Source organism: Phyllobates terribilis, unplaced genomic scaffold (genome assembly GCF_046119375.1).
Source record: "Phyllobates terribilis strain yellow unplaced genomic scaffold, ASM4611937v1 Scaffold_3__8_contigs__length_932513732, whole genome shotgun sequence".
Lineage (NCBI taxonomy): Eukaryota > Metazoa > Chordata > Amphibia > Anura > Dendrobatidae > Phyllobates > Phyllobates terribilis.
In genome coordinates, this window is record NW_027362763.1 from 683,750,660 (window position 1) to 683,766,050 (window position 15,391).

General features: G+C 46.6%; 1 protein-coding gene across 1 annotated transcript; it reads right to left on the reverse strand.

Annotated features, from left to right (window-relative positions):
* Positions 1–1,788: 1,788 nt before the first annotated feature.
* H3-3A (H3.3 histone A) lies at positions 1,789–14,458 on the reverse strand. Its single transcript, XM_073671843.1, has 4 exons — positions 14,313–14,458; positions 12,843–12,997; positions 8,509–8,662; positions 1,789–2,794 (listed from the first exon to the last, which is right to left on the reverse strand). Exons 2-4 carry the CDS (start codon positions 12,968–12,970, stop codon positions 2,666–2,668), a joined length of 411 nt encoding a protein of 136 aa, XP_073527944.1. The 5' UTR covers positions 12,971–12,997; positions 14,313–14,458; the 3' UTR covers positions 1,789–2,665.
* Positions 14,459–15,391: the final 933 nt, after the last annotated feature.

The following is a 15,391-nucleotide window of genomic DNA, read 5'->3' on the forward strand; positions in this document are numbered from 1 at the left end:
CTGGAGACCCCTACTTTTCTTACCTTGAGAGCCACAGTCCGCTCTCAGAGATGGTCACGCACCCCATTCCATGTGGAAAAATCTCAGAAACCCAGTGTCCCCCCCCCTTATAAAGTAATAATGCTACATTTTACATAACCCCTTAGGATAAATGCACACAGCGAGTACTTGGTGCATCTTTTCTGTGGAGATTTGCATGCAGAAAATCGACTGTGCTAGTCAGTACCAACTAAATTAATGAGATCTTAAAGATGTCACCTACACATTATGAAATTTTTTTTTTTTTAAACATTAATTTACCTGCTGTGTTGATTTTTAAATGTGTAGTATGTCAATTCTTTGTGTGGAATTAATTGCTGTCTTCTCTCTTGCAATGCAAAGGCTGAAATGCTCAATAAATGTGAGGATTTTGATGCTGAAACGCAGCAGAAAGATGGGAAATGCTAAGGATCAGAGTGCCCCCCCCCTTATAGAGCTATAAGTATCAGAGTGCCCCCCCCCTTATAATAAGGATCAGAGTGCCCCCCCATTATAGAGCGATAAGGATCAGAGTGCCCCCCCCCTTATAGAGCGATAAGGATCAGAGTGCCCCCCCCCCTTATAGAGCGATAAGGATCAGAGTGCCCCCCCCCCCTTATAGAGCGATAAGGATCAGAGTGCCCCCCCCCTTATAGAGCGATAAGGATCAGAGTGCCCCCCCCCCCTTATAGAGCGATAAGGATCAGAGTGCCCCCCCCCCTTATAGAGCGATAAGGATCAGAGTGCCCCCCCCCCCCTTATAGAGCGATAAGGATCAGAGTGCCCCCCCCCCTTATAGAGCGATAAGGATCAGAGTGCCCCCCCCCCCTTATAGAGCGATAAGGATCAGAGTGCCCCCCCCCCTTATAGAGCGATAAGGATCAGAGTGCCCCCCCCTTATAGAGCGATAAGGATCAGAGTGCCCCCCCCCTTATAGAGCGATAAGGATCAGAGTGCCCCCCCCTTATAGAGCGATAAGGATCAGAGTGCCCCCCCTTATAGAGCGATAAGGATCAGAGTGCCCCCCCTCCCCTTATAGAGCAGTAGGATCAGAGTGCCCCCCCTCCCCTTATAGAGCAGTAAGGATCAGAGTGCCCCCCCCCTTATAGAGCGATAAGGATCAGAGTGCCCCCCCCTCTTATAGAGCAATAAGGATCAGAGTGCCCCCCTTATAGAGCGATAAGGATCAGAGTGCCCCCCTTATAGAGCGATAAGGATCAGAGTGCCCCCCTTATAGAGCGATAAGGATCAGAGTGCCCCCCCATTATAGAGCGATAAGCATCAGAGTGCCCCCCCCCCCCATTATAGAGCAATAAGGATCAGAGTGCCCCCCCTACAAATGAATGAGGGTCTGAAAAGAAGAAATGTCACGACTGCCCCTTATAAAGAAATAATTCCCCAGAGAGCCCCCATCAACAATGAACGCCCCGTGGACACCTTTAGAGTTGACAGTGGTACTCGCCTGAACAGACAGCTATTAGCCACACATCAAGGGTTTGCAAGCTACTGGCTGCGGACCCCTGATCTATAGAAAGCCAGAAGACCACCCCTGTGTGCACTATAATGGAGATGGGGACATAGCTGCTAATTACGGCCATTAATTATTTAAATTTAAATAAAGATAAAATTAAACCTCTCAAGTAAATTAGGGACCTTCTTTTCTGGATGTAGTGCCCTTTAAAAGAACGCTTCATTTACCTGTCACCACCAGGTTCTATTTTCCTCGTTATACAAATAAAAAAAATTAAAAAAAATCCCAAAAACCAAAAGTAGTTTAATGTCTTTTAATAGCAAACTTACAGGACAGCACAGAAGACAGACAACAACATTAAAAACATGTAGCTGAATGTAGGACGACTCCATTAGAAAAATGAACAAAAAAATATAGCGTGAATGGATGGAATTTTTCTACATGGTAAAAATGCTACAAAACACTTAGGTCGCCATCAAGAAGAGTTTTACTCATTAAGAAAACAAAAAAAATCCAAAATGCTGGCATTGTCCAGAAAAATAAAAAAAAATAAAAACAAATGCTTTATTTGTCATTTTTCCTACAAAGTTGACATGGTGTTACGTCAATGAATGAGCTTCTGTAGAGAATATAGAAATGGTGCCCAACATCCCTACACTGCGGAGGCGGCCATTTTGTGGGCTGAGCAGAGGAAAGCAGCCGTTTTACGGAGGGCAGCACCAGTGTTTATGAAACAAATCCACTTCAATAAGAACCAAAGAGACGCCACGGAGGCGCGAGGCTTATCCTCCCCTCCCGTCTCTGAAGTGTCTCTGGTTCCTGTTGAATTTCAGGCTGACTGTGAATTCAGCTCCTAAAATGGCCGCCTCAGCGGTGTTAAGGGTGACGGATACAAGGTGAATGTAGGATGTCACCCCGCTTTTGAGAAGAAAAAGTCACAAAAAAAGGAAGAAGTTTGCCCACACCTGAACCTGTCCCCTACATTTCCATTCACAACCATATATTTAGGTACCTTTGTAACCCCATGGAGAAAAAAAATATATATATCTAACGCTCAAACTACCAATTACAAGGAAGAAGAGATTTATTTTTTTGTTGTTTTTTTTTTTTTGTTTTCGGGTTTGTAGATGACGAGATAGGAATTTTCGGGGTATTTTTTTTTCTTGCTTTGTTTCTTTAAGCGCGCTCTCCGCGTATGCGGCGTGCTAGCTGGATGTCTTTTGGCATAATCGTGACGCGTTTGGCGTGGATGGCGCACAAGTTGGTGTCTTCAAACAGGCCGACCAGGTAGGCCTCGCTAGCCTCCTAGAGACAAAAGGGGACATAAGAAACATCAGTCAGGCTGATACAGAGAAGAACGTGCTGTAATAATGCGATAATAGACAGCAACATAATAAAACGGGATTATTTTCAGGCATTTCTTACGCCGGTGATGTGCTCAGTCGCCATAGAAAACAACCTTTGTGCATTAACATAGAATCCCTCATAATTTAGGTCTGAACAAGGCCTATGATTTACTGCTGGCTGGTGACCGGCTGCAGTGGTGAAGGACATCTTAAAGGGCCCTGCCACCTGGTCAAAAGTTGGCAGTTTTTGATCAGATTTTATTCCCCCCTCTTCTTTCCAATTCCACTATATGGTACCAAAGATATGGGCCTTTTTACTTGGTGCAAGTCCGACAGGCCCCGGTGCAAAATTCATACATGGGCTTCCCCCTGCATGTCAGATGTATGGGCCCTTGTAGCGTGCCACATCCTGTGAAGACATACGTGTTCAACCTCATGTAACAATGCCTGCCTCTCCCCCCCCCCCCCCCCCTCATCCTGGGATAATGTCGTCCCCCCCCCCCCCCCATCCTGGGATCCTTTCAGAAATAATGTCCCCTATCCTGATAGTGTCTCCATCATGGGCCCCTTCTTGGTATAATGTCCCCCATCTTGGGCCTTTTCCTGGTATAATATCTCCCATCCTGGGCCCCTTCCAGAAAAAGTGCCCCCCATCCTGATATAATGTCTCCATCCTGGGCCTCTTCTTGGTATAATGTCTTTCTGTAATGTATGCCTCCCATCCTGGACCCATTCCAGTAAATACATGTCCTCCATCCAGGGCCCCTTCGAGTAATACATGTCCCCCATCCTGATTATTAAATTGGTCTCTGCACCATAATATATTTCAACTGAATGTGGGTCCTCTAAATCAGTGGTCCCCAACCTTTTTTGCACCAGGGACCGGCTTGAAGCAAGATCATTTTTCCATGGCCCAGCAAGGAGGGAGTGGGGTGGGCGGGGCTTTGGTCATATGGGGGCGGGGTAATGGAGGGATTTGGAGTTTAGTGCATACTTATCATATAGTGTAGACCAGGTCCCCGCCAGGAGCTATGCCAGGAGCCCCACATAATGTGCTGTGCCAGGAGCCGCATCACTGAGGCCCCATCACGCCCTGCAGCAGGACAGGGCAGCTGTCCTGACAGCTGCTGTTCAGCTGCATTTACTTCATCCCAGGGGCGGACACAGACTGTAGTGGGCCCCTGTGCAAGAAATTTTTGGGGGCCCCCCCCGCCCTTCATAAGGCAACAAAGTTATGTAAACATAACCCCCCCATGTGCAGCTCACCCCCGTGCATCTCTCATCCACCCCCCGTGCATCTCTCATCCACCCCCCGTGCATCTCTCACCCACCCCCCGTGCATCTCTCACCCACCCCCCGTGCATCTCTCACCCCCCCCCCGTGCATCTCTCACCCCCCCCCCGTGCATCTCTCATCTCTCCCCTCCCTCCCATGTGCATCTCTCATCTCTCCCCTCCCTCCCATGTGCATCTCTCATCTCTCCCCTCCCCCCATGTGCATCTCTCATCTCTCCCCTCCCCCCATGTGCATCTCTCATCTCTCCCCTCCCCCCATGTGCATCTCTCATCTCTCCCCTCCCCCCATGTGCATCTCTCATCTCTCCCCTCCCCCATGTGCATCTCTCATCTCTCCCCTCCCCCCATGTGCATCTCTCATCTCTCCCCTCCCCCCATGTGCATCTCTCATCTCTCCCCTCCCCCCCATGTGCATCTCTCCCCTCCCCCCATGTGCATCTCTCATCTCTCCCCTCCCCCCCATGTGCATCTCTCATCTCTCCCCTCCCCCCCATGTGGATCTCTCATCTCTCCCCTCCCCCCCATGTGGATCTCTCATCTCTCCCCTCCCCCCCATGTGGATCTCTCATCTCTCCCCTCCCCCCCATGTGGATCTCTCATCTCTCCCCTCCCCCATGTGCATCTCTCATCTCTCCCCTCCCCCCCATGTGCATCTCTCATCTCTCCCCTCCCCCCCATGTGCATCTCTCATCTCTCCCCTCCCCCCCATGTGGATCTCTCATCTCTCCCCTCCCCCATGTGCATCTCTCATCTTTCCCCTCCCCCCATGTGCATCTCCCATTCCCCCCCACTCCTAGTTAATTGTATTTAAAAAAATAAATAAAACTTGTTATACTTACCCCCATGCGATCCCTGCAGAATCCTGGCGCTCGTCCAAATCGCTGACACCAGGTTCTCCTGACTTCCGGCCATGTGACGGCGCCGTCACATGACCGGAAGTCAGGGGAATCATGAAGGTGCTGCCGCAGCAGCGCAGCGCTAAGATGTCCCGGACCCGGCGCTTAGCATGCGGCCGGGGGCCCCATGAGGAGAGAGACGCACAAGAGGGGGGCTCCGAGGGGGCTCCTACCGGCCGGGCCCCATACTGGAGTCAGGGCAGTCATGCCCTGATGGCGGCCCTGCTGGAGGCTGGAGGGGCCCCCTCCCCCCGCGGACCGGCTGAAAAACCCCAACGGCCCGGTCCTGGTCCGCGGACCGGCGGTTGGGGACCTCTGCTCTAAATGAACACCCAGCTGAAATAGCTGCTGGCGTCGGCATGCCCCCCCCGCCCGCACGGGCCTGGTCACACGCTCTGCGACCACGATCGTTACGCCCCCGATTCAAACTCAGGTTATACTGAGACTTTTCTGACAAAACTACATATCAATCTGATCTGCTCCCTCTGCTCTAGGACATGATGCCTGCAGATTGGATGGCATGTTCATGGCGACATGTTCTCTTTCTAGAGACCATAACAGTTAGCAATAGATGAAAAGACCCGTATCTCAAACTGAATAAAAAAAAAAAAAAAAAAGATTCAATCAACTGGATTACTCTGGGGAACAGCGGGACTAAAAAAAAATATGACAAAGAAAAATAAAATACTGCCAAAGTTAAAACACGCAGCACAAAACCCTAATTTGAACAATAGGTCTTTTTCTGATTACACATTTGCTTTAAAAAGTAATTTTTTTTTGTTTGTTTGTTTTTTATTCCATGTGATTTTTTTTTTTTTAAACCAGAAATGGATTTAAAATAAGAAAAATTATGCATTATGCCCCCTAGTGGACACATATAGCAGTACCACCGACAGCTAGTGAGGATGGAGGTTTTATACAATAGTATTATTTTGAAGCTTAAGTATTAGCGTGACCCTGAAAAATAGATATTTTAAATTGGCAAGTAAACAATGCACTTCATAGTCGAGTGAAATTATCCGCTCGGAAAAAAAAATATAAGAACTTGAATAATTATTTTCATTAATTACGCTCATCTGTTTGGCACGGGGAGAATTTAAAAACTAATTATTCTGCTGAATGGCTTCAATAGTGAATGGATGAGCCTCTCGTGGATAATTAAAGAGACAGCACATCGAATAAGAGTGGTCTTACATGTGTAAAAACACGTTCCGGAGATATGGAAGAGAACCACTATTTCACATCCTATTAGTGAATATGGATGTTATGGAAGTCCTCTGCCTGGTATTCCCCACCATAATCCATATAAGCCAGTGGATCTGGCAAAAACAACCAATGCCCCTTTATAATGGTACATTTCTCCTGCAGTGGCCACTGTAGGGGATACAATTTGCTGACTTCTCTTCCCCTGGCAATAACAGCAGGTCGGAGGGCAGAGGGGCCAGTCCGGTGGGACAGAGGGGCCGGGCCGGTGGCAACCAGCACAGCGCCGGGGGGACAGAGGGGCCGGGCCGGTGGCAACCATCTGATTGTTACACAAAATTTATTTTAAAGAGGGGCAATCATGGTCTAGTCTGCAGTGGCCATTACATGCGGGTGTGACCAAAATCTGCGACATTTGTTTTACCCATGAAAAATTAACACTGCAGCCATTTGCTACTACTAAAGGAAGTTCCTATGTTCAGGTCTGAGGCGCTGCCACCCTGTGGCTGCGGGAAGGAGGCTGCGTCTTGAATATCAATCAGCTGCGCGGAGTCCTGCACAATGTGCAGAGAAGGTTCTCACATCACAGAAAACGGCCCTGGGCTATTTTAATAAAATCCAAAATATAGAACGGCTGAAATGAAATAAAGCCGCACACTGAAGCCAATTTACAAGTGTAACTTATAAGATGCAAGCAGCAGGATCAGTTATTACATTACTGCTGCAAAATAAGCCAAGGATCCAGGCACCAATCGGTATGCAATAATCTTGTTAAAATAGCAATAGCACATAGCTGCCCGAGTCAGAGAATATTAGAAGAGATTGTCCTATCAGTCAATAATGAAGGGTCTGGCTTCCAGGACCCCTGCAAACAGGGAAGGATGCTGTCAGCAGCCACTACAAGAGAAACTAGTATTCCAAGCCTTTTACATCTATCATATGACTATAACTTCGCACTATTACACTCCAGAGCTGCACTCACTGTTCTACTGGTGCAGTCACTGTGTACATACATTACTGATCCTGAGTTACATCCTGTATTATACTCCAGAGCTGCACTCACTATTCTGCTGGTGCAGTCACTGTGTACATACATTACTGATCCTGTACTGATCCAGAGTTACATCCTGTATTATACTCCAGAGCTGCACTCACTATTCTGCTGATGCAGTCACTGTGTACATACATTACATTACTGATCCTGAGTTACATCCTGTATTATACTCCAGAGCTGCACTCACTATTCTGCTGATGCAGTCACTGTGTACATACATTACATTACTGATCCTGAGTTACATCCTGTATTATACTCCAGAGCTGCACTCACTATTCTGCTGGTGCAGTCACTGTGTACATACATTACTGATCCTGAGTTACATCCTGTATTATACTCCAGAGCTGCACTCACTATTCTGCTGGTGCAGTCACTGTGTACATACATTACATTACTGATCCGGAGTTACATCCTGTATTATACCCCAGAGCTGCACTCACTATTCTGCTGGTGCAGTCACTATGTACATACATTACATTACTTATCCTGAGTTACATCCTGTATTATACTCCAGAGCTGCACTCAATATTCTGCTGGTGCAGTCACTGTGTACATACATTACATTACTGATCCTGTACTGATCCTGAGTTACATCCTGTATTATGCTCCAGAGCTGCACTCACTATTCTGCTGGTGCAGTCACTGTGTACATACATTACATTACTGATCCTGCACTGATCCGGAGTCACATCCTGTATTATTCTCCAGAGCTGCACTCACTATTCTGCTGGTGCAGTCACTGTATACATTCATTACATTACTGATCCTGAGTTACATCCTGTATTATACTCCAGAGCTGCACTCACTATTCTGCTGGTGCAGTCACTGTGTACATTCATTACATTACTGATCCTGAGTTACATCCTGTATTATACTCCAGAGCTGCACTCACTATTCTGCTGGTGCAGTCACTGTGTACATACATTACATTACTGATCCAGTACTGATCCTGAGTTACATCCTGTATTATACTCCAGAACTGCAATGACAAATCATCAGACTTCTTGACCATTTCCAATGAACCAGCTGAACAGGGAGTGCAGCTCTGAAGCATAATGTAGGTTATAAATGCAAAATAGGCAAAACAAACAGTGGCTCGATTTTGAGGAATATACATAGACTCAAGTACTCAAAGTGGAGGAGTAAACTTACCCAGAACCTGTAAATGCTCCACCTGTAAAATAAAATGTGCAAGAAATGGGGGTGGGGAAGTTTAGAAATTTACCTGCAAAGCACCGATAGCAGCGCTCTGGAAGCGCAAGTCTGTTTTGAAGTCCTGAGCGATTTCACGGACCAGACGCTGGAAGGGGAGTTTACGTATCAGCAACTCAGTGGACTTCTGGTAACGTCTGATCTCACGAAGAGCGACAGTACCCGGCCTTAACGACAAGAAGGGAAAAAAGAATGTGAGATCACAGCATATGGCGCGGCAAGAAACAGCGAAGCAAACTGTGGAGTCAGAAAATTTCTAATAAACTTCCGTTCTTTTTCAAGCGCTCTGCTGTCTGTGAACTTGCAACATTGATAAACATGGAAAAGTTGCTATCTTATAACAATGCATTTTTGCGCTATTATCAAGTTTTCTGGTGCAAACTGTTGAATTCGGTCTCAGGTTTATAAAAAAAAAGATGGCCGTTTTCGTCTACAAACAGCGCCTCCCCTGTCCATTGGTTGTGCCTGGTATTGCAGATTAGCTTAATCGAATGAGACAGAGTTGCAATACCAAACCCAACCTGTAGACGGGAGTGGCATTTTTTTTTGGGAGGGGGGCGTGGGAGAATATAATTATATATATATATATATATATATATATATATATATATATATATATATATATATATATATATATATATATATATATATATATATATATATATATATAATTTTTTTTTTGCCCCTTTAAAGAGGCAAATTTGTGCAAAATAAAACAGGACGCAAGTGTTTCATGGGAATTTTAGGGCCTGAGGATCATCCTAGAAAATTGAACGAGCCAGTTGAGAGAATGATTGGCGGTCTTAGGGCCAAAACAATATCAACCTATTCTGCTGTCCTCTGCATGTACATGAGGTACAACACAACGTCTGGCCAATAAATGACTGGAAAACTGGTGACATGCAGGTTTGTTCAGTTGTCTCTGAGCTAGTAGGTGGAGGTCTGCCATACACAAGGGATTCTTGTTCTCTCTCTATGAAGCAAATATTCCAAAGCAGCAGCAGCATGGAGGACAATATACAGCAGTACTGAGCAGTGTAGATGTGAATCCAGCACTGGGATGAGAAACACTTACTATTTGAAAGCCTCAACACCATTTGTCAGAGTCAATGTCTCTCCCTACAGTAGTCAACTCACTGAGGGATCAGATTACAACATAGGCTAAAAAGGTAATTTCTCTTGTGGGCAAAAATGTCAATCCACTACCACAGTGGTAGAAAGAACAGCACCAATCAGTGCAGCAAACCTTCACTTGTGTGAACAAGACCAGAACTGCCTCTGTGAATGTATAGGAATGTTACAATTCACAGACAGCAAGCAGAGATCTTCTGTAATACCTAATATACTTTTTACTACATTTTATTTATGACGTGAAATAAAAAAAAAAAAAAAAAACACACATACATGTTCTCCTGAACCCATAGTAATAGAGAACTGGATGAACCGCAGGAGGTTTCCAGTAAAGTATTAACATGGAAGCGTCGGAGCTCCCAGCACCGAGACCATCAGCGGCCGGGTCTGCAGGAGATTACACAGAGGAGCTCTGCCGCCTGGACCCAGGGCCATCAACATGGCTTCTATAGATTAAGAAAATAGGAGTCAAGAGTTTCCTGCCTCACAGAGAATGGACATCACCGACTGCAGCGATAATAGTGCAGGAGGTCACTAAGGACCACAGACCCCATAACACTGCCATTATAACCACCATAAACGTCAAAGCACATCAGCTAAATGTACAACAATCAAGTCAATCAATATAGTAATCTCAGATCTACGACCGGACAAGAAACAACACGAGCTGCACTCACTATTCTGCTGGTGCAATCACTGTGTACATACATTACATTACTGATCCTGAGTTACATCCTGTATTATACTCCAGAGCTGCACTCACTATTCTGCTGGTGCAGTCACTGTGTACATACATTACATTACTGATCCTGAGTTACATCCTGTATTATACTCCAGAGCGGCACTCACTATTCTGCTGGTGCAATCACTGTGTACATACATTACATTACTGATCCTGAGTTACATCCTGTATTATACCCCAGAGCTGCACTCACTATTCTGCTGGTACAGTCACTGTGTACATACATTACATTACTGATCCTGATTTACCTCCTGTATTATACTCCAGAGCTGCACTCACTATTCTGCTGGTGCAGTCACTGTGTATATAAATTACATTACTGATCGTGTACTGATCCTGAGTTACATCCTGTACAAGCTCTGGGCTGACAAACAAGCAGTGACTTGTACATGTTGCAGCTAAACTCTCTTGGAATAGTGAGTGCAGCTCTGGAGTATAATACAGGATGTAACTCAGGATCAGTAATGTAATGTATGTACACAGTTACTGCACCAGCAGAATAGTGAGTGCAGCTCTGGGGTATAATACAGGAGGTAACTCAGGATCAGTACAGGATCAGTAATGTAATGTATGTACACAGTGATTGCACCAGCAGAATAGTGAGTACAGCTCTGGAGTATAATACAGGATGTAACTCAGGATCAGTAATGTAATGTATGTACACAGTTACTGCACCAGCAGAATAGTGAGTGCAGCTCTGGGGTATAATACAGGAGGTAACTCAGGATCAGTACAGGATAAGTAATGTAATGTATGTACACAGTGACTGTACCAGCAGAATAGTGAGTGCAGCTCTGGAGTATAATACAGGAGGTAACTCAGGATCAGTAATGTAATGTATGTACACAGTGATTGCACCAGCAGAATAGTGAGTGCAGCACTGGAGTATAATACAGGATGTAACTCAGGATCAGTAATGTATGTACACAGTGACTGCACCAGCAGAATAGTGAGTGCAGCTCTGGGGTATAATACAGGATGTAACTCAGGATCAGTACAGGATCAGTAATGTAATGTATGTACACAATGACTGCACCAGCAGAATAGTGAGTGCAGCTCTGGAGTATAATACAGGATGTAACTCAGGATCAGTACAGGATCAGTAATGTAATGTATGTACACAGTGACTGCGCCAGCAGAATAGTGAGTGCAGCTCTGGAGTATAATACAGGAGGTAACTCAGGATCAGTACAGGATCAGTAATGTAATGTATGTACACAGTGACTGCGCCAGCAGAATAGTGAGTGCAGCTCTGGAGTATAATACAGGAGGTAACTCAGGATCAGTAATGTAATGTATGTACACAGTGACTGCACCAGCAGAATAGTGAGTGCAGCTCTGGAGTATAAAATAGGATGTAACTCAGGATCAGTAATGTAATGTATGTACACAGTGACTGCACAAGCAGAATAGTGAGTGCAGCTCTGGAGTATAATACAGGATGTAACTCAGGATCAGTAGTGTAATGTATGTACACAGTGACTGCACCAGCAGAATAGTGAGTGCAGCTCTGGAGTATAATACAGGATGTAAATCAGGATCAGTAATATAATGTATGTACACAGTGACTGCACAAGCAGAATAGTGAGTGCAGCTCTGGAGTATGATACAGCCAATTAACACAATAAGTCAAAAAAAGGTCTGTGTAGGTTTATATGGTGATAAAAAAAAATATAAGCAAAAGTATTCCAACTACAAAGCTTGGACTGGACAGAAGTATAATCATGGTTGTGTTAGTTTACTGGTAAGTAACTTTCTCCAGCATATAATGGGTTAAAGCAGGATCAAGTCTCAAGCTACTGGCACGCCACTACCCTCTAGCGGCCGCTTCGTGGAAGTGCACTGTGTCTGCCGGAGCAGGTGGGCACCGTGCCAACATCAACGGACCGGGGAAACGAGTGAGAGCAAAGGCCTCCCCGCCCCCAATCCATCCCTGCAAGACATTCAAGTGACACTCATCATCGCAAGCCATGAAAGACTACAACACCCAACTGACACCAATACACTCTGCCTAATATATGCAATAATATAAATAAATAAAAAAATAGGGAAAAAAATAAAATTGCGAAAAACACCTAAGAATAAAGAGAAAATAATCAGCAATAAACCAATGGTGCACCTTTGCATCTTCCCATGGGGCTTCTGCAATCCCTGCAGGCAGGAAGGGGTGGACCCATTTTGCTTATTTTAACCCTTTAATGTACCCCCTAATCAATGCACTGAGCAGAGCTCACCACCAGCAGATGCACACATGCAAATTTAAATGCACTTAAAAATTTGCTCACATTGAAAGAAAAAAAAAAAAAAAGTTAAAAAAAAAAAATGTAAAACCATTCCTAATGCAACCAATCATTATCGCAATCAATGCAGCAAAAAAAAGTTTTTATAAAAATAGGACCGATCTGAGGATTTCAGGTTGCATTGAGTTGGTGCACGCATGCGCAGCGATCTGCCTTTTATTATTTTTTTTTTACCTGTAACGATGCGGTTTCTTCACCCCTCCAGTAGAGGGCGCGCTCTTCCTTGCTGCCTTAGTCGCCAGCTGCTTCCTGGGGGCTTTTCCACCAGTGGATTTACGGGCAGTCTGCTTGGTACGAGCCATGGTGTAGACAACAGAGGAATCCTAAACCTGTTCAACCACCCCCCAGATCAGCAGCACAGAGGAAAGAGGAGGAGGAAGGGGGCAGAAACATAATAGCAGATTATTTAGTGGAAGGGAATAAACACTCGTCTCCTGCTTTGCTCCACATCCCATTCACCTAACATGACCGGTTTTTAAACTGTGGCGCTGCACAATCCTGAGATCTCCTCCTCCCATCCTACTATCATTGACAAAAACAATCCGGAGAAAAGGGGGGCAACAACTGCACTGATCCCACCCAGAGTAAACCCCCTCCCCAATCAGAAGATCATGGGTGCAGTATAAAGACCCCCAATACTAATAATCCTTTATCTGGTGGGCAGTGAGAGGTAGTCAAAACAATGCCTTAACTATAAAGCATTGCTCCCCACAACACTAAAAAGCCCCCCTCCCCCTAATCAGGACAAAGCCCCCATATCCTGTGGGTGCAGATCCTTGCCACCCACTCTGGAAGGGCAAACTACAGGGAAATGCCACTTTGCAGCCACCCCTCCCCCATCAGGCAGGTCCCAGCTGCTGCAAAATAATCCAGGTGCTAGCAGACCCCCCCATAAATACCCTGCAGTCAGCAGTGGGGGGCTGAGCACTGCACTTTGGGGGGTGCTGGGGGGTGTAAAGTGGGGGGGAAGCAGTGAGCAGGGACTCGGAAGCTTTGGCGACTCCTGAACGTTCCAAACTGATACAATGTAACAATCTCCAGCGGATACAATGTAACAAGCGGCCGCACGGGGAAATAACCACCCGGGGGGTGGCAAAGAGGGGCAGGGGGATGTGGGGAGAAGGGGGAGCCCAGACATAGTAAGTGACCCCCTCGTAAAGGAGCATGGGGCCCCTGTGCTCTGTGTGGCAGCTGCTAGAGGGGAAAGAAATATGGTGACCAGACTGAGAAAGACAAGATGGTGAAGCTCAGCAACTGGGGAGCACAGGGACATTTGGGGAGCATTTTGCAACGGTTTTTAGGCACTTTCCTCCATAGTAAAGAGCCCAGGGGGCGCCCAACCTGTTAGAGTGGGGTGTCAGGGGGAGCTTAGTGCTGGTCTGGGGGGGAAGCAGCTGCAGGATTTGGAAATTTTGTCGAATAAAGGAGCCCTGGGTAGTGGGGAGGGAAAGCTGGGAAGCAGCTCCTTGTCTGAGGAGTGAGGCAGGGGGCAGCGGCACTCTCCGGTTTTGCAGCCCCAAAAAGTTTGTATGTGTGGTTGGGAGGGGTCTGGGGGGAGCCCGGGCAGGGAGGGCAGTGCTCGGGGATCGGTTTCGGGAGCTTTGTGTCCGGTTTGGGGTCAGGGATTTGCAAATAAAAACTTACCTTCCCCGCTAGCTGAGAGAGCACAGGCTGCTGGCTGCAAACACAATTGAAAAATGGCTGACATTGGTGTGTCCCACAAGCCCTGCTGAGAAGCTGCCTCACCGAGCGGCAGCCAATCAGGCACAATGGAGGGAAGGCCCAGCCAGGACAGAGTGTGTACAAACACAAAGACATGCTCTGCACACTACTACTGCCTGACACACAGGAGGACTGCACACTACTACTGCCTGACACACAGGAGGATTGCACACTACTACTGCCTGTCACACTAACACTGCACACTACTACTGCCTGTCACACTAACACTGCACACTACTACTGCCTGACACACAGGAGGACTGCACACTACTACTGCCTGACACACAGGAGGACTGCACACTACTACTGCCTGTCACACTAACACTGCACACTACTACTGCCTGTCACACTAACACTGCACACTACTACTGCCTGACACACAGGAGGACTGCACACTACTACTGCCTGTCACACTAACACTGCACACTACTACTGCCTGTCACACTAACACTGCACACTACTACTGCCTGACACACTACACTGCACACTACTACTGCCTGACACACAGGACTGCACACTACTACTGCCTGACACACTACACTACACACTACTACTGCCTGCCACACAGGAGGACTGCACACTACTACTGCCTGACACACAGGAGTACTGCACACTACTACTGCCTGACACACTACACTGCACACTACTACTGCCTGACACACAGGAGGACTGCACACTACTACTGCCTGACACACTACACTGCACACTACTACTGCCTGACACACAGGAGGACTGCACACTACTACTGCCTGACACACGAGGACTGCACACTACTACTGCCTGTCACACTAACACTGCACACTACTACTGCCTGACACACAGGAGGACTGCACACTACTACTGCCTGTCACACTAACACTGCACACTACTACTGCCTGACACACTACACTAACACTGCACACTACTACTGCCTGACACACGAGGACTGCACACTACTACTGCCTGACACACGAGGACTGCACACTACTACTGCCTGACACACAGGAGGACTGCACACTACT